The following is a 19,381-nucleotide window of genomic DNA, read 5'->3' as shown; positions in this document are numbered from 1 at the left end:
ATCCATCCATTTCCTACCGCTTGTCCCTTTCGGGGGGGTGCACATATGTATATATATATATATATATATATATATATATATATATATATATATATATATATATTCATTTTTATATGTATATATAAAACTATATATCAAAATATTATTTTTCGAAATTAAAAAAAAAAATACACACACATATATCATTTTCCCCCCTTTTTTAATTTGCATCACGACTCCTCTTTTGTTCTTTATTAACTTGTCCAACCTTTGAGGCATTTTCCCCCCTAGAGAGGTAATGTTTTGTGTGTTAGTGACAGGAAGAAAAGCTCTGACAGAATGTTGGTTTGGTCTCTTGGCCAAAGATACCATGGAGGCGCAGTGTGGACTAGTGGTTAGCACAACAATCGGGAGATTGAGGATTTAAATCGCAGTTAAAGTGTATGAGTACTCCGGGTTCCTGCCTAATTGGTGACTCAAATTGTCCATAGGTGTAAGTGTGAATGATTGTTTGTTTGAATGTGTCACTTGTGACTCTAATGAAGACAAACAGTATAACAAAATAAATATAGCGTCTTAATTTGGTTCAATACAATTGGCCAGGGATTTTCAAACTGTGGGACGTGTACCACTAGTAGTACATGGGCTCCATTGAGTGGTACTCCAAAGAGTCACTTGATTAAAGTACAGTGTTTTATTTTCCTATATTCAAACACAGTCTTCAAACTGTGTTCCATTGGCCAAACATATTAAATACACTTGTTAAATAAAACATCTGCCTTGTTTTTAATGAAAACTTAGGCCTACTATGCTACTGTATTTTAATGTTTTTCGTTATGTTGGCACTTGGAGAGCCAAGTATTTTCGGAGGTGGTACTTGGTGAAAAATGTTTGAGAGTCACTGCAGTAGGTTACTCGTACAGTACTTTAGACCAGTGGCCCCCAACCAGTGGTGCCCAACCACCGGTCCAGGGACCGGTACCGGTCAGTGACGCATTTTCTACCGGGTCGCACAGAAACATTAATTAATTTATAAACTACCGCATTTTCTCCCACTTAACTTTCGCCCGTTGCACTAAATACACCAAAAATAATATGACTTATTTGTTATAGTACATTGGACAATGCACATTAATGGACATATAAAATGTTAGTGCACCAGATTGTAGCCAGAGGCTCATTTTTCATGATCATTTTTTTTGCTGTTTTTATCTGCCACAAGTGGAAAATAATGCATACATAAAACCGGTCCCTGGTAGAAAAAAGGTTGGGGAACCCTGTTTTAGACCAACTTGAAAGCAAGTGTATTTGTTGCAATTGCATACTTTGGCCTGCAGGTGGTGGTAATATGTAGCTGACTGGAGCACCTGATTTGTAATGATGACTTCATGAGTCCTTGTTTATTCATAATGTAGTTGTACAATATTATGAGATGTATTCCATCCATCCATTTCTTACCGCATGTCCCTTTTTTTTTTTTTAAGTAGAACTGTGTGTTCAGAAGTTATATATTTGTTTCCAATTCTATCCAATCCAATTAATTTATATAGCACATTTAAACAACAAACATTTTTTCCAAAGTGCTGCACGAAAATATTAAAAACAAGATTCAAATACTATCTTAAGCTCCACCAATGACTGAATAAAAACAAAATAAATAAATATGAAACCAATCTAAAAATAAATATGATTAAAAACGATTTTATAGGGTAAAACCAATTAAAAGAATACATAGAAATAACAATTTAAAAACCCAGAGGACCACACAACTCACGCAGTGTTATAAGGCAGAGAATAAAAGTGGGTCTGGAGGCGAGACTTAATACACTCCACTGTGTTATTACATCAATGCATGCAACTTTTTCTTTGTTTATAATGTAACATTTCTGCTGGATCTACTCTCTATTTTATGCTGCCCTTTTTTTTTGGCTGCAGCTGTTACATACACTGTAATATTGTACATGGTAATTTGTATATATTGTATATATTATACACAAATATAATATATTAGTATGTATAATATACTGTATATATAATATGTAAATATTACATATATGTTATATTTTATATTGCTACTACGGTACATTTTTTTGTCTACTTTATACCTGCATTATCCTTTCCGTCCTTTGTAACTGAGCTACTGTGTGGAACAATTTCCCTTGTGGATCATTAAAGTTTGTTGAAGTCTAACTTTTGTTTTAAAATGAGATTTAACCCATTACCTGCCATCAGTAAGGCTAATTACAAAAAAGGGAAAAAGTTACCTATGCGTGCAACGGAGCAAAACACATTTCGGAATAGCAATTTTCACCGGTTGACGTAAGAGGTGGGTCTGGTTGTCTTGGCAACCAATTGGCACCGAAGTGTGGAGCGGCTCGGAGGCCCCGCCCCCTGTACAAATACCCCCATGGCTTTGACGTCAATGCACGTCAAGCGGAGAACATGATGCCTCTTTGCGAGTCAACTCTAGCTGATAGAGGGGACATCAAGCCGGGACATTAAAGCTCCATTGTGACCGGATAAAGGTGTCCGTTTGGTGACAAAGGAGTGGGGGGGAAAAAAAAAAGACAAAGATTTTTTTTTTTTTTTTTTAAATGTCGCCGCCGCTGCTTTGAAGGAGAGTGTCGCCACAGTCGCCGGACCACTCGTGTTTTTTTTTTTTAATGGACACGCTTCCAACAGTGACCGTGGCGGCGGTTCGTTTGTGGCTCTTTATCTCCTAACGGCTGCGAGGAAGCCCCGCGTGAGCCCGCGGCAGCACCGCTACCCCCCCACACCCCGCTCGTCTGCCGTCGACAACAGCATGGTCATGGCTGACAGCGTCCACAAACCGCTGCTCCGGGGTCCCGTCCGTGTGGGCTTCTATGACATCGAGCGCACTTTAGGAAAGGGCAACTTTGCGGTCGTCAAACTGGCGCGACATCGCATAACCAAGACGGAGGTGAGTACAAAAAAAAAAAAGTTAGCCTGCAAGCTAACTTGGGCTACCGTGGAGTTAGCCTTACCCCCTCGTTACATAACTTTTTAGGGGGAAAGAGGGTGGACGTTTGACACCTCTGGAGGTTCTCGCCGACATTTGTGGACACATGGTTTCTGATAAAAAGAAAAAGTTGTTTGAGGTAGCAGAATGTTTGTTGCCAGAGAGGGCTGACCGGCTGCACGTCTAACCCCGCTTGGCAGCAGCTACTGCCGGTAAGAGCTGAGAGCGCTAACGCTGCTGGGAAGTGTAAACATGCCGGACTGTACACACCACCTTTACAATAACACCCTTTTTTTAATCACCAACACATCGTCAACTGCTCTTTTTTTTTTTTTTTTTTTTTTTTTAGCACATTCTAATTATTAGTGGTGTAACTATTCGTTTAACAATAAACCGGTTCAATATCTGGTTGCCGAAACGATAAAGGGACGATTTCCTTTTTATTTTTATAATGATAAATGGGTTATACTTGTATAGCGCTTTTCTACCTTTAAGGCAGTGTTTTTCAACCTTTTTTGAGCCAAGGCACATTTTGTACAAAATGCGCAGGCACACCACCAGCAGAAATCATTAAAAACTGAAACTCAGCAGCCGATATTGACAATACAAAGTCATTGTCGCAATTCTTGGATATGAATTTTAAACCATAACCAAGCATGCATCAATATAGCTCTTGTCTCAAAGTAGGTGTACTGTCACCACCTGTCACATCACGCCCTGACTTATTTTGATTTTTTTTCAGTTTTCCTGTGTGTAGTGTTTTAGTTCTTTTCTTGCGCTCCTATTTTGGTGGCTTTTTCTCTTTTTTTGGTATTTTCCTATAGCAGTTTAATGTCTTCCTTGACCGCTATTCCCCACACCTGCTTTGTTATAGCAATCAAGAATATTTCAGTTGTTTTTGTTAGTTATCGGTCGATAAATGCTTTAAAATGTAATATCGGAAATTATCGGTATCGTTTTTTTATTATCGGTATCGTTTTTTTGTTTTTTTTAATTTATTTTTTTATTAAATCAACATAAAAAACGCAAGATACACTTACAATTAGTGCACCAACCCAAAAAACCTCCCTCCCCCATTTACACTCATTCACACTCATTCACACAAAAGGGTTGTTTCTTTCTGTTATTAATATTCTGGTTCTTACATTATATATCAATATATATCAATACAGTCTGCAAGGGATACAGTCCGTAAGCACACATGATTGTGCGTCCTGCTGGTCCACTAATAGTACTAACCTTTAACAGTTAATTTTACTCATTTTCATTAATTACTAGTTTCTATGTAACTGTTTTTATATTGTTTTACTTTCTTTTTTATTCAAGAATATGTTTTTAATTTATTTATCTTATTTTATTTTATTAATATTTTAAAAAAGGACCTTATCTTCACCATACCTGGTTGTCCAAATTAGGCATTAGAATGTGTTAATTCCACGACTGTATACATCAGTATCGGTAATTAAAGAGTTGGACAATATCGGATATCGGCAAAAAGCCATTATCGGACATCCCTAGTTTTTGTCCTTCTTTGTGGGGACATTGTTGATTGTCATGTCGTGTTCGGATGTACTTTGTGGACGCTGTCTTTACGCCACAGTAAGTCTTTGCTGTCGTCCAGCATTCTGTTTTTGTTTACTTTGTAGCCAGTTCAGTTTTAGTTTTGTTCTGCATAGCCTTCCTTAAGCTTCTATGCCTTTTCTTAGGGGCACTCACCTTTTGTTTATTTTTGGTTTAAGCATTAGATATCTTTTTACCTGCATGCTGCCTCCCGCTGTTTCCGACATCTATGAAGCAATTAGCTACCTGCTGCCACCTACGGCGTGGCGCAGTGGAAGAATGGCCGTGCGCGACCCGAGGGTCCCTGGTTCAATCCCCACCTAGTACCAACCTCGTCATGTCCGTTGTGTCCTGAGCAAGACACTTCACCCTTGCTCCTGATGGGTGCTGGTTAGCGCCTTGCATGGCAGCTCCCTCCATCAGTGTGTGAATGTGTGTGTGAATGGGTAAATGTGGAAGTAGTGTCAAAGCGCTTTGAGTACCTTGAAGGTAGAAAAAGCGCTATACAAGTACAACCCATTTATCATTTATTTATTTACTGATATGGAAGAGTATAATGTGGTAAGTCTGCCGATCTCCAAACAGTACAGACACTCAACAACGGCACTTTATTTGCGGATTATAATTACTGGTTTGCAAAAAAATATTTTTTACCCAAAAAAGGTGAAATTAGATAATCTCCCACGGTACACCAGACTGTATCGCACGGCACACTAGTTGAAAAACACTGCTTTAAGGTACTCAAAGCGCTTTGACACTATTTCCACATTCACCCATTTGAACACACATTCACACACTGATGGTGGGAGCTGCCATGCAAGGCGCTAACCACGACCCATCAGGAGCAAGGGTGAAGTGTCTTGTTCAAGGACACAACGGACGTGACTAGGATGGTAGAAGGTGGGGATTGAACCAGGAACCCTCAGGTTGCTGGCACGGCTACTCTCCCAACTGTTCCACGCCGTCCCAGAACGATAGCATCTGAAACAATTCAGTGAGTTCAAATCGATTCAGTACAATTTAGCAAAAAAATAAATAAAAAATGTGCCTGTGAAATAAATACTGTATACTGGACACTGCTTGTGAAGTTTATATTCCTGTTACCGGTACACTATATCGCCAAAAGTGTTTGGCCACCCATCCAAATGATCAGAATCAGGTGTCCTAATCACTTGGCCTTGCCACAGGTGTATACAATCAATCAATCAATCAATCAATCAATGTTTACTTATATAGCCCTAAATCACAAGTGTCTCAAAGGGCGGCAAAAGCCACAACGACAGAAAACAACCGGTGTGGTTGTTTCTGGATGAGGAAAAGCTGCTTCGTTATTGATTTAAGAAATGTCTGAATGTCATTAAATCAAGCAGTTAAGCATGGAGACTGTTTCTACAAACATTCGTGACAGAATGGGCCGCTCTCAGTGATATAATAATGAACCAATCAGGATCGGCGGGCGGGATTTAATAGATGTGATGTAGCGCCGAAGCGACTGTTTGATTCAAACAACAATGGCAGCACGCAGCCAGGAGTCGTGTGCTGACATTGATTCTGCTATTGCAACTGTTTTGCCACATCGATCGTCTACTGACATTGCTGCGTTGTTTCAGTAAACGTTGTCTAACTTTTCGCTCCGTCGTTATCCAATATGTCGGCTGTTCTGTTTTGGATTTCCCAGCGTCGCTCTCATCAGCGTCACGGGTTGATTTCGATGTGAGTGGTTGAAGTAGCACGTCATTCAAGATAACAGACAAGTGGTTTATCCAATCACATACAATTATTTTTTTAACAAGGCCCCGCCTTCTGAAATACATCTCCTATTGAGAAGTCCCAGATCCTTGTGTGGAGCTCAGTGAACTACAAGGATCTGGCGAGAGTCAGGTTATCATAGGATGCCACCTGTGCAACAAATCTAGTCGTGACATTTCCTCGCTTCTAAATATTCCAAAGTCAACTGTCGGCTTTATTATAAGAAAATAGAAGCGTTAGGGAACAACAGCAACTCAGCCACGAAGTGGTAGGTCACGTAAACTGACAGAGAGGGGTCAGCGGATGCTGAAGCGCATAGTGCAAAGAGGTCGCCCACATTCTGCACATTCAGTTGCTATAGAGCTCCAAACTTCATGTGACCTTCCAATTAGCCCACGTACAGTACGCAGAGAGCTTCATGGAATGGGTTTCCATGGCCGAGCAGCGGCATCTAAGGCATACATCACCAAGTCCATAGCAAAGCGTCGGATGCAGTGGTGTAAAGCACGTCGCCACTGGACTCTAGAGCAGTGGAGACGCCTTCTCTGGAGTGATGAATCACGCCTTTCCATCTGGCAATCTGATGGACGAGTCTGGGTTCGGATGTTACCATCTCTTCTATGTATTTGTTTCTGGTGAAATTACTTCTCCTTGGCTGCAAGTTGTTGTTTCCCGGAAGGCGGTGCATGGCCGCAACTTGCTCCGCTGTCATTTCCATTGTGTCGGTCGAGTCTTTTGTGGCTCAAGGTTTTGTTGTAGCTTTATATTGTTGTGTTGTGTTGTTTTTCTTTGTTGTGGCGTCTGAAAGTTTTTGTCTTAATTTATAATATTGTCTTGCGATGTTTGCGTTTAAGACCTTTCTCGACCACCGCCATTTTTGTTTTGACGGGCAAATAGACTTCACGTTTAGCCATTAAACTGCTAAACGTCATATAAAGTCTGTCGTTCTTTAATCCAACGTTTTCCTTTTTATAGTATCAATAAAATCCCTTAATATATTCCCTTTTTAAAATGATATTGGATCAATACCTGTGTTCCGAAAGGCAAACCTGCTGAGCACAGATTGATATACTTGAAATTTAGCAATATAAATCAATCTATCGATCAATGGTTACACCCTTACTATTTATCTATATAGTTATATTGGTTGTGTACACTTCAGCACCTGTACTATTTTGATAGCCAATGCAGTATCACTAAACACCATAGACCTGTCACAACTACAGTCAGGGCCGGAGTTCTGGAAAAGTAGTCTATCCATAAAGAATTGCTGCCCATCATACGCAACAACGCTAAAGGTTTCCTTGAACAAAATAACCATTGCAATTAAGGTAAACATTTTTTTGCTATATATTGCGGTTATTTTTTGCATTGTTTTAATTACCAGGAAACAAACCAAAATAAAAAAGGTATAGACCTTGATTAACCTAAAATGCATGGCTGGTTGTTTTTCTATATCAGTGATTCTCAAAACTGTGTTTCATCTTGTGGTATGCCAAAGAATCACTTGATTAAAGTACAGTGTTTTATTTTTATACATTCAAACACTGTTACTTTTCAACCTGTGTGTAATGTAACAGTGGCCAAAAATATTAAATATGCTTGATAAATAAAACTTCTATCTTGCTTTTAAATACTACTAAGGCAGAGTACGCTATTGTATTTTATAAACGTTGGTCATTATGGTGGTACTTATAGAGCCAAGTGTTTGATGAAACTTGGTGAAAATAGTTTGAGAACTACAAGACTATACTGTATGGTGACAAAATGAATGTCAACAAAATATACAGTATTTTGACAAGCTCATATATGAAGAATGATAATAAAAACTTCAGAAGTACTTGTTCCAGGACCTATTTCGGACATTTTCTAAACATTGCATCAAAATCCTATATTTTGCAAACTATAGGATTATGCAACTGGTTGCATTTTTTACGAAGCAGCACATTTTTTCAGAACACCGGTGTTCTGTCAAAACGCTTTACCTGTAAAAAAAGAGCTACTCAATGCTACTGAGTGTGCGCACACATGCATATCAATGCTAAAGTTGTCCTCAAACAAAATTAGCTACTTTTTCATTCGCGCTACAGTAATTATTTTAAATTATTTTAATTTTATTGTGAAAAACCAGGGTTGTCCTAGATGCGGCCCGGGGGCCATTTGTGGTCCGTAGCTCAAGTTTTGTTGGCCCGTAACATGTTGTCAAAAAAAACCCCAGTAAAAAGAAAAGAAAAAAGAGCAAAAAGACGTAATGTCGTGAAAAAAAGCCGAACATTTGATACAGAATTTGAAAAGTCTTAAGGATGTGGAGTAGGGGCTGCACAATTAATCACATTTTAATCGTTATTACGATTTTGGCCACTACGATTAAATGAGGGTAATTGCAGATAATATTAATATTCTATTCTATTCTATTCTAACATTTAAAAAGCAGGCTCAGCTGCATATTAATTGAGGTACTTTCACAACCAAGTCAGCCAACCACCAGGGGCCGACCAAAAGACAATGAACTCATGTGAGAGTGAGTGAGAGGGTGACTGACAGTTGATAAGCTGGTCGCCTTTAGCTCCCGAAAATACTCGGAAAAATGAATGCATTATTACAATGGTGCTCTCTTCTCCCACAGAGTGACCCACAATTTAACCCCGTAACACACCCGCGCACCTCATTGTTCGCTACGCATCCTCTAACCCGGAAGTGCTCTCGTGTGTATAAACAAACGTCACAGGTTGCACGGCAAAGCTGTGTTGGTGTGCACATTTAAACACATTGAGTTGCGGCAACAGGTTAAGCATAAAAAAAACGTCCCTTCTTTCCTCAACTGCCGTGTTTGCCCGCGACGTGAAGCTGATAATCCAAATAGTTCTGGTTGCTCACAGAGCAGTCCGCCTGCCACCGTCGCAAATGTCCAACGTACAGACTACCGGAACATCAACGGTGCACCGAGGGACCCCGTATCCATTCACCGCTCAAAGACACGCATTAATAATGGATATAATGTTGGTTTTTTGTTTGTTACAAAGACATGTTCTATGTATATAGGGACGGCGTGGCGCAGTGGGAGAGTGGCCGTGCGCGACCCGAGGGTCCCTGGTTCAATCCCCACCTAGTACCAACCTCGTCATGTCCGTTGTGTCCTGAGCAAGACACTTCACCCTTGCTCCTGATGGGTGCTGGTTAGCGCCTTGCATGGCAGCTCCCTCCATCAGTGTGTGAATGTGTGTGTGAATGGGTAAATGTGGAAGTAATGTCAAAGCGCTTTGAGTACCTTGAAGGTAGAAAAGCGCTATACAAGTACAACCCATTTATCATTTATTTATTATACTGTGAGCAGTACAGTGTGTTCCTTGGAGTATGTGCTTATTTGTTTAACTTGTTTGCACTTTATGATCGCACTCGGCAATGGCATTTTTATTTGTAGTTAGCTCTTTGCCTTTTGTAAATGTTATTTTATAGCTGATGAATTTTTTTTAAGTTTAATTTTGAAATAAAAGCCCAGTTCACACACTGTTTGTTTAATATAGAAAGGACAATAACATATGTTTTACATAACATGGTAAATAATACTGATTAATGATCATGATTTCAATAAAATCAATAAAAATAATCGTGCAGCTCTAATGCGGAGGATATTGTGGTATTTTCACAAAAAAAAATGCTACAAGCAGACAATATATATATATATATATATATATATATATATATATATATATATATATATATATATATATATTAATAACTAATGATATTAATAATAATACAAAGTGTCCCTCAAAGCTGGCACTATATGATAGTATATATATATATATATATATATATATATATATATATATATATATACTGTCTTCTTGTGTGTGTATATATATATATATATATATATATATATATATATATATATATAGTGCCAGCTTTGAGGGACACTTTGTATTATTATTATTATTATTAATATTATTAGTTATTAATATAAACATTTAAGCTTTTTCCTCATTAAATAACGTAATTTTGCTCTGTTTTTCTTACCTTTGTATTGTTGTTTTTTTTCGACATGTTGTGGGCCAACAAAACCCAAGGTTCTGTCTGCAAATGGCCCTTTTGCTGCACTTGCGACACCGTTGAAATAACTAGTATTAGTACACTTTGTCACATATAACACAAAGTTCACACTAAATTTAGTCTTTAAAAATATGTAATGTCTGTTTTCAGCATTTTTTTTTTACAAAATGGGAAAATATCAAAATGGCCCCTGTATACTTTGACTTTGGAGGCCCTTGGTGAAAAAAGTTTGGACATCCTTGATGTAAACACTTACAGCGTGAGGAAGTTCACATTGTATATTAACGGACAGAAAGCAAAAAGCATGTGGACAATTACAGTGTGAGGAAATTCACATTGACGCAAAACATTTTAGTATACATTTTCGATTTCATCATCGTTTGAACAGGAATAGAAACTGGTAGCTTTTTAGACAAATCATCTCATTTCGACACGAAAGGACCCAAGACTTTGTGTGGCTCAATTTGGTCTTTATTGTGGTATTATCGTTAGACTCCTGGAGAACCCCCGCTCCACCTAAACTTACGTCATCGCTCCACATACACACAGTATGTTTACGAGCACAAAAAAACGAGATATTGACTTAATTTGGTTGAAACTAGCTTTTTAAAACACATATAACAATATTTTTCCATGCAGCTTGTTATGTCTCCAAAATATTACATGGAAAACTTTAATACATTTTTCCTATATACCTGATTCATGTAGGACAGGGCGTTTCAGTTGGCGGCCCGGGAGGCCAAGTCCAGCCCGGAATGAGACCACACCAGCCCCTGAGTTCAGTTCAAAGCTCGGGAGACAAACATTTTTGGAGCAAATTCCTAAAAACACTAGAGTGCTCCTGTTGTGTACGTTGTCTAAAATGTATTTCTTAGTATTCCCATTGCAAATTGTAATGCTTTTAAATACACATTAGTTTATAAATGGTAGTGGTATGACCACCCAACTCACTGTACCTTGCAGGTTTAAAATATAAACATGAATAATAACATGCATTCACACCTAGTTATTTTATAATATTCATGTTAGCATTGGACCTGGGATGAGCTGGCGACTGGTCCTGGGTATACGCCGCCTTCCGCAGCTGACATAGCATCTAAGATAGCTAACAATTAGCGCTCTAGTTTCCTGCTAATAATAAGCGGCGCTGGTATCCAGCCAGCGGTTTTAGTTAGTGCATTAGTTGCCAGCTTGCTTTTGGCATCGCTATACTGTATTTTTTTCACTATCTAAGTATTGCACAATAACGAGGTACCCTTAAGACTAGTTTAATCAAACACAATTTCATACAAGTTGGGGGTCCCTGCTACGTCTCTCCATCAGTTTAGAGATCCACGGCTTGGAAAATGTTGAAAACCCCTGGTATAAAGGAACTTGGACCACTGTAAACATATTGGAAGATTCCTGCATTGACATTTTTACCTTGCTAGCAAACATTGAACACTGTAGTCCAGTGCTTCTCAAATATTTTGTTACGCCCCCCCTAGAAAGAAGAAAATATTTTGCGCCCTCCCACTCTCCACCGTGACTATAAATAGTATAATTTGTCTTTAAAGAAGTGTTATAACTAAATCTCTGCATAACATTGTAAGCTTATTAACATTAAAGGACACCAGTCTTTCCTCGTCTCTCACCGTGGGTACAGTGAAGTTAAATGCGACATACATCATATTCTAGTACGGCAAAAAAAACATGTTAATCCAGGTCACAAGCGTCCCCCGCTGGCATCACACCGTGCCCGACAAGTGGGCCCGCCCCACTATTTGAGAAGGACTGCTGTAGTCCAAACTTGGGATATACATAGGTCCTCCCCTTTTCGTCAGTTCGACTTTTTTCGTAATGTGATGTATGGTAACTAAGGTGTTATTTTAGCTTGTTTACTTTGAATGCAGTCGGTAGTCATTTGTTCCATTTCCTTAGTTATACTTGTAGTGTTACTCAAGGTTCCATTTTGGATCCTCTTTTTTTTCTTTTTTTTTTTTTTTCCATAATTTCGGCTATTCAACTGGTGGCCTACGACTTCAGTTAAAAAAACTTGTGAGAGACTCTCATTTTTCAGCAGATTCTTCAAAATACTAGAGATGATCTTTAACTATTTTTTTTGCAGATGGTCATTAAAACAGCAGAGCGCTCCTGTAATTCTGACAAAATTGGTTCTCCAGAACATACAGAATAATAATAATGGTATGGTAAAGGGAGAAGTTAGCTTTGTAGAAATCTGGCCCCCTAAACAATTATTTTAATATCCCTGATGGAGGATTACTGTGTAATTAGTGGATAATGATTATGATAATAATGCATCATGATTAAAATTAGAATTATCAGTGCATTTACTGGAGGGCTTCAGCCTCCCCTGTCTTTAAATACTAGTGAGACGTCTGTTTCTAACTACAGTTATGTGCTATGAGATTCAAAATTGAAACTTGAACTTAGCTTTGTCCAATGCTGCCACAAATAGATTTATCATATTTGTCCCTTCCTTATATCACATAATCCTTGTTTCCAAAATGTTGGCGCTTGTGTGTGAATGCATAAAGGTGAGCTTTAATGGTATTCAACATCTGTGTTGAGTGAACAGTGAAGTGTTCCATGCTGGGTTTGAAGCATTTTGCAAGACATTCTAGATTGTGTTACACATTCCCAATTTGATTCAAACAACCTTATTATTGAATTTTGACAATTGATTTAATCTAAACTTTAATGATGTCGTATTCTATTAATGACGGATTCAAATGAAAGAAAAAAAAATCAAATTCTTACAAAAGCGAATAATAAATAATAACACATTACTACTAAAATACACAAACAACATACAACACATCTAACAGGAAAATGCTGCAATATAACAAACTAAAACAACAAATGCAAAAGAAATATACTGCAAATGCCAAAAAGACACATAAACCTCAAATATAACTCATACTTGCCAACCTTGAGACCTCCGAATTTAGGGGTGGGGGGGGGTGTACCTGTATATATTTTCAAGTATTCCTTATATATATATATATATATATATATATATATATATATATATATATATATATACTGTTTATAAATAATCCGTTCATGAATGAGTATATCCGTTTGGCCACCGTGTTCAATGGAGAAGTCTGATCTGCAAAATTTGCAGGCAGCATACCCCTTCCCCTTCGAGCTGTCCTGGATGAACTGAAATTATTTTTTCCAATCATTTTGTAACTTGCAAGCGTACTTCTTCTTCTTACTCGTCGTCGCCATGTCTCTTCTCCGTTCTTCTGCTTCGTCTCTGTTATGTTTTTGGACATTACTACTTGCCGTAGTTTTGAAGTAATGCATGATGGGAATCCGGATGTTGTGTGCCAGTTTTTTTAACTTGCCGGCTGGAATAAACACACTGACAAATAGCTCCGTGCCTGCCTACTTTATGGATTATAGATAAATCTATGGATAACGGAGACATACTGTATATAATAGTCTCCTTTTCAGGTGAGAGAGGACGCTAAAGTCAGTGCCTTTAAGGCACACCCTCAACATTGTTGTCCGGGTGGAAATCGGGAGAAATTCGGGAGAATGGTTGCCCCGGGAGATTTTCGGGAGGGGCACTGAAATTTGGGAGTCTCCCGGGAAAATTGGGAGGGTTAGCAAGTTTGATATAACTACCACCAGTAGCTATATTTTCTGCATTTGCTAGTGTCTTATTTATTTAATTTTAAAAAGGGCCTATTATGCAAAACCAACTTGTCTTACCTGTTGGTAAGTGTTTTTGTGTAGTTGGCATCCCCATAAGTCCCAAAAATTTGAAATCAAATTATGGAGACATGGTGGAGATATTTATAAAACAATCTTGTCTTCTTCCAAACTTGACATTTTGTGAAGTATTTTGCCTTAGTTACATCAGCGGATACCTCCATATAAGGTAGATGTTTACCATAGAGCGTTGCGTGAGTCCACCTTTTTATTCAGTTGTAGTCCAGATATGTTGTCAACAGGTTCCTTATTTTTGTCTATCCTTTGCTGTGTGGCAGACTGGTTCGTACATGAACATGCATGCTAAAATCCTCCGCTGTTGCCATTTTGAATAAAAAATAGCGTACTTATATTTATCAGCAGTCAGGGAATACGCAGTCCAAGGGGGCTTGGCTTGGAGGAGGGCTTCGGCATGTAAATAGGACCGCCCACAAAATGGTACATTTCTGAAGATAGTCAGAAAGCAGCTTGAAGATGATCTGTGAAACCAAATCTATACACAATTTTGAACGAAGCACCACCATTACATGTTGTGTAGAGCACAAGGAAGTGTTTTAAATGTGAAAAAAAAAACAAATGACAAAAAAATTACCCCTTTAAATGACCGCTGTATTAATTGGCCACCTGCTTTGCAGGCCATCTGTATCCAAAGATTTTATTTTACTTTTTTAATGAGCCACACAGCGATACCCACTCATTGATGTTGCTTGATACGTGTCCTGCATCCCTGAAGCATTAAAATAAAAAAGATGTTGCAACGTGTCAGAGGGGTTGCACTCAGTTGGTTCAGAAGTTACTTATTTGAAAGGGAGCAATATGTGCACATAAATGTCAGCAAATCTCCAAGTAAAATTATAACATGTGGAGTTCCACAAGGCTTCATATTGGGACCACTTCTTTTTTATATTATATATAAATGACTTTGTGAACTCATCAATTATTCTTAACAAATACATTTTTGCTGATGCCACCAATTTATTTATGTCAAACAAACATCCTGAAAGCCTTGAAACTATTGTCAATAGTGAATTAATCAAAGTACATCATTGGTTCGAATGTAATAAATTATCCTTAAATATAAATAAAACAAACTTTATTATATTTCGTTCAAAAAGAAGCCATGAAAGACTTTGATAAGGTACTGATTAAAAAAAATAGTAAAGCAATTGAGAGAGTTGAGAGCACTAAATTCCTTAAAGTCTACATAAATGGATTTATACATTTCAAAAGCCATATTGAATATTTAATGAGTAAATTATCTAAATATGTCGGTCTACTCTTAAAATTGAGGCACTTTCTTCCTCTTAACACTCTCCTAATTCTGTATTGGACTCTATTTGTACCACATATAAACTACTGCAATGTCATATGGTATAACACGTATCCTAGTTATCTCAGATTCCACACTCCTTGTATTATGTATAACATAGTATACGTATTAAATTCTAGACTCTGCCAGCAAATTCCAGTGACCACTCCTTCTCATAGACATAACACCAGTAGTAAACCTTTATTAAGAGGGAAAAATTGTCATCTAAAGTGTACAAACTTTAGTATAACCTGTAGAGAGGCCTGATGATCTGGAATGAGATTGATAGCCTTATAAAAGAATCACATTCTTTAAGCATTTTTAAAAAGCGTGTTAAGCAAAATGTATTGCTACATTTTGCTTAGTATATTTAGCACACCCCTTATGGCTGAGGTTTTCACATTTGTTGCATAATTTTGGTCTTGACCTCTGTATGTATGATAATATTATTGCAAATCTTCAAGATGCAACTTTTTAATAAAATTTGAATGAGATATCGAGATTAATTTGGTGCATTTAAAGATTAATTCTTGGTAGGTTGGTGTGAAATTGTAAATGGAAATTGGATGGGTAGATTTGGAAATGAATTGTATTGTACTGTATTTTGTATATTATCTGATGATGTGTATTTTAACTGTGGGTCCCTATCCATAAACTGTATGCTTCTAGGGATTACCTATTTGCGGAACGTACTCTGATATTAACAAAAGAAACAATTATGTAATATAAAATTGTCTGTAAATAAATAAAATAAATAAATGCAGCAAACTCATCATCCATTGGGGACGGCGTGGCGCAGTTGGGAGAGTGGTCGTGCCAGCAACCTGAGGGTTCCTGGTTCAATCCCCTCCTTCTACAAACCTTGTCACGTCCGTTGTGTCCTTGAGCAAGACACTTCACCCTTGCTCCTGATGGGTCGTGGTTAGGGCCTTGCATGGCCTTCCATCAGTGTGTGAATGTGTGTGTGAATGGGTGAATGTGAAAATAGTGTCAAAAAGCGCTTTGAGTACCTTGAAGGTAGAAAAGTGCTATACAAGTATAACCAATTTATCATTTATCCATTTATCATTATTCCATGAAAAACGATACATTGTCATTCCATCCATTTTCCACCCCCCGGGGTCGCGGGGGTACTGGAACCTATCCCAGCTGCACTCGGGCGAAAAGCAGGGTACACCCTGGACACGTCTCCACCTCATCGCAGGGCCAACACAGATAGACAGACACCATTCACACTCACGTTCACACACGAGGGCCAATTTAGTGTTGCCAATCAACCTATCCCAAGGTGCATGTCTTTGGAGGTGGGAGAAAGCCAAAGTGCCCGGAGAGACCCCCCACAGTTATCGGGAGAACATGCAAACTCCACACCAAAAGACCCCAAAGCCCGGGAATCGAACCCAGGACATTCTTGCTGTGAGGCACAAGCACTAACCACTGTGACGATACACCGTGAACTATCAAAATAAACTTTTTCGTCAGCAGACAAGGCAAGCACTGTTTCAACACATTGTGCATCTGCTCAGCGCAGATGTGATCACCTGTTCACAATCTTGGGGCATGCTAGTTTAGCCGCTACCAAACAACTCTCCATCCATCCATCCATCCTTCCATTTTCAACCGCTTGTCCCTTTTGGGGTCGCGGGGAGTGCTGGAGCCTATCTCAGCTGCATTTGGGCGGAAGGCGGGGTACACCCTGGACAAGTCGCTAGTGCCCACAAATCTAATTTCAACAATTATAGATAAATACGTCATAGTAAATAACACCTTTTCCACTTCCTAATGCTGTGAAAACATACTCAGTTGGTGGTGATGAAAAATACTTTAAAATTAGAGGTGGGAATCTTTGAGCGCCTTACGATTTAGGCGTTACAATTGATTAAAAATCGATTATTGCTGCATCTTTACTTTATGTATATAGATGCAGTTTTACTTTTCATTTCACGAGATTAGCATTTATCATTTGACACTTTTAAAATCAGTTTATTTGTTATGAGAAACAGTTGAATTAATTCCCATTACATTTATTAAATTATAGGATATGTGAGTAAAACTGGAACAACTCCTTTATCCCGCACTCCGTCCAGCTGTATAATCACTCGCCATACAGCAATAGATGACATCTATTACCTGACACCTTCTATGTTAACTACCTCTCTTTGTTTATAATGTATATTTTCTGCTGGATGTACTTTTTTTTTTTTTTTTTTTTTTTTTTTTTTTTTTTTTGCATTCATTGATTGATTGATTCTTTTATTAGTAGATTGCACAGTACATATTCCGTACAATTGACCACTAAATGGTAACACCCCAATAAGTTTTTCAACTTGTTTAAGTCGGGGTCCACGTGTGACTGTCATGTGACCGCCTGGCTCTGTTTGATTGGTCCAACTAGGGATGTCCCGATACAGGTTTTTGCACTTCCGATCCGATACCGATATTGTTTTTGCACTTTCGATCCGATACCAATTAGGGATGTCCCGATCCAGGTTTTTGCACTTCTGATCCGATACCGATATTGTTTTTGCATTTCCGATCCGATACCGATACTGACCGATACCGATACTGACCGATACTGGCCTATCCGAGCATGTATTAAAGTTTAAAGTTATTTAGCCTACTTAGTTGTCAGAATCATGTTGAAAAGGGTTTTAGTACTCTTGATAACAACTAGCCAGCTGAATTAGGGGAGTTTGAATAATACACAATGGTTGGTAACAAGAAACTGACCTGTTTATTCAAGGATAAACACAAAATAGACAAAATTATACATGACAAACAGAAATGGCATCATTGAACTAGGGCTGGGCGATATGGCCTATTTTTAATATTGCGATATTTTAAGGCCATATTGCGATACACAATATATATCTCAATATTTTGCCTTAGCCTTGAATGAACACTTGATGCATATAATCACAGCAGTATGATGATTCTATGTGTCTACATTAAAACATTCTTCTTCATACTGCATTAATATATGCTACTTTTAAACTTTCATGCAGAGAAGGAAATCACAACTAAAAAAATCACTAATTTTTTCATACGATGTTTTGAAAAACAAGATGGCGGAGTAGAGCACGTCAAAAACTGAAGCTCCCCTGTGCATGCTCTAAAAAACTCTAAGCTAATTGGATTTCTGCCATAATTTTTTCATTTACGAACAACGCTTTCCTTATTTGTTGCACACCCGTTACAAAAGTTTAATGAAAAGGGCAACAATGGAGTCGGGATCGTCCTCGTCTCAAACACCTGTCGTCACTGAGGCCTATCTTGAGACTTTACTCAGGAAATTTTTCAATGAGGCTGAGGATAGATCCCAAAAGCGATTCCAGCGATTGGAGGATCAACTTGGTACAATTCAAGATACTTTATCTAAGCACGCTGCCGATATAGAATCTGTCCGCAATGAAGTGTCTTCTATTGAAACACGTGTCCAGAGCAATAAGGACGCTATGCTCAATTTCACCAGCATGCTCACGAAGATTGAGAAAAAAATGATAGATCTCGAGGACAGAAGCAGGAGGGATAACATTAGAATCATCAACATCAAAGAAGGCGAAGAAGGAAATAACGCGCTGTCTTACCTGGCCGCCAACATCCCCAAGTGGTTCCCTGCCTTGGCTGCAAATCCTCCGGAGCTCATGCGGGCCCATCGCATCGGCCCCCCGCGACAATCTCCCCGTCCCAGGGCGATGATTGTTAAGTGTCTGAGGTACACGGATAGGGACCGCATCCTGAAGGAGGCTAGGAAAGTTCCTCTTCAGCTCTCCGGTAACTCCGTTCGCTTTGCCCCGGACTATAGTGACGTGACGGCCAAGTTGAGACGACCCTGCTACTCCACTATGTACAGCGCTCGAAAAGCTGGTTTTGAAGCCTTTCTCATTTATCCAGCAACTATCAAACTCTCCAAAGGCTCCCAACAACACTTTTTTGACAATCCAGCAGAGGCTGAAAAGTTCATCTCCGCAGCCTCGTAAACTCCACTGAACTTGGGGGTACTCACACAGAGACATGGACATACG

General features: G+C 38.6%; 1 protein-coding gene across 2 annotated transcripts in view; it reads left to right on the top strand.

Moving 5' to 3' along the window:
- The first annotated feature begins 2,752 nt into the window (after window positions 1-2,752).
- The window catches only part of sik2b (salt-inducible kinase 2b), a 140,565-nt gene continuing 123,936 nt past the window's right edge, over window positions 2,753-19,381 (top strand). For both annotated transcript variants that reach the window (XM_061972974.2, XM_061972973.2), the window contains exon 1: window positions 2,753-2,920. In XM_061972974.2, coding sequence (XP_061828958.1) covers window positions 2,783-2,920 — 138 coding nt within the window. In that variant the 5' untranslated portion in view covers window positions 2,753-2,782. The remainder of the gene's footprint in view (window positions 2,921-19,381) is intronic.

Source organism: Nerophis lumbriciformis, linkage group LG17 (genome assembly GCF_033978685.3).
Source record: "Nerophis lumbriciformis linkage group LG17, RoL_Nlum_v2.1, whole genome shotgun sequence".
NCBI classification, from domain to species: Eukaryota; Metazoa; Chordata; class Actinopteri; order Syngnathiformes; family Syngnathidae; genus Nerophis; species Nerophis lumbriciformis.
Note: the sequence above shows the minus strand (reverse complement) of the source record. Positions and strands in the feature narration are given on the sequence as shown.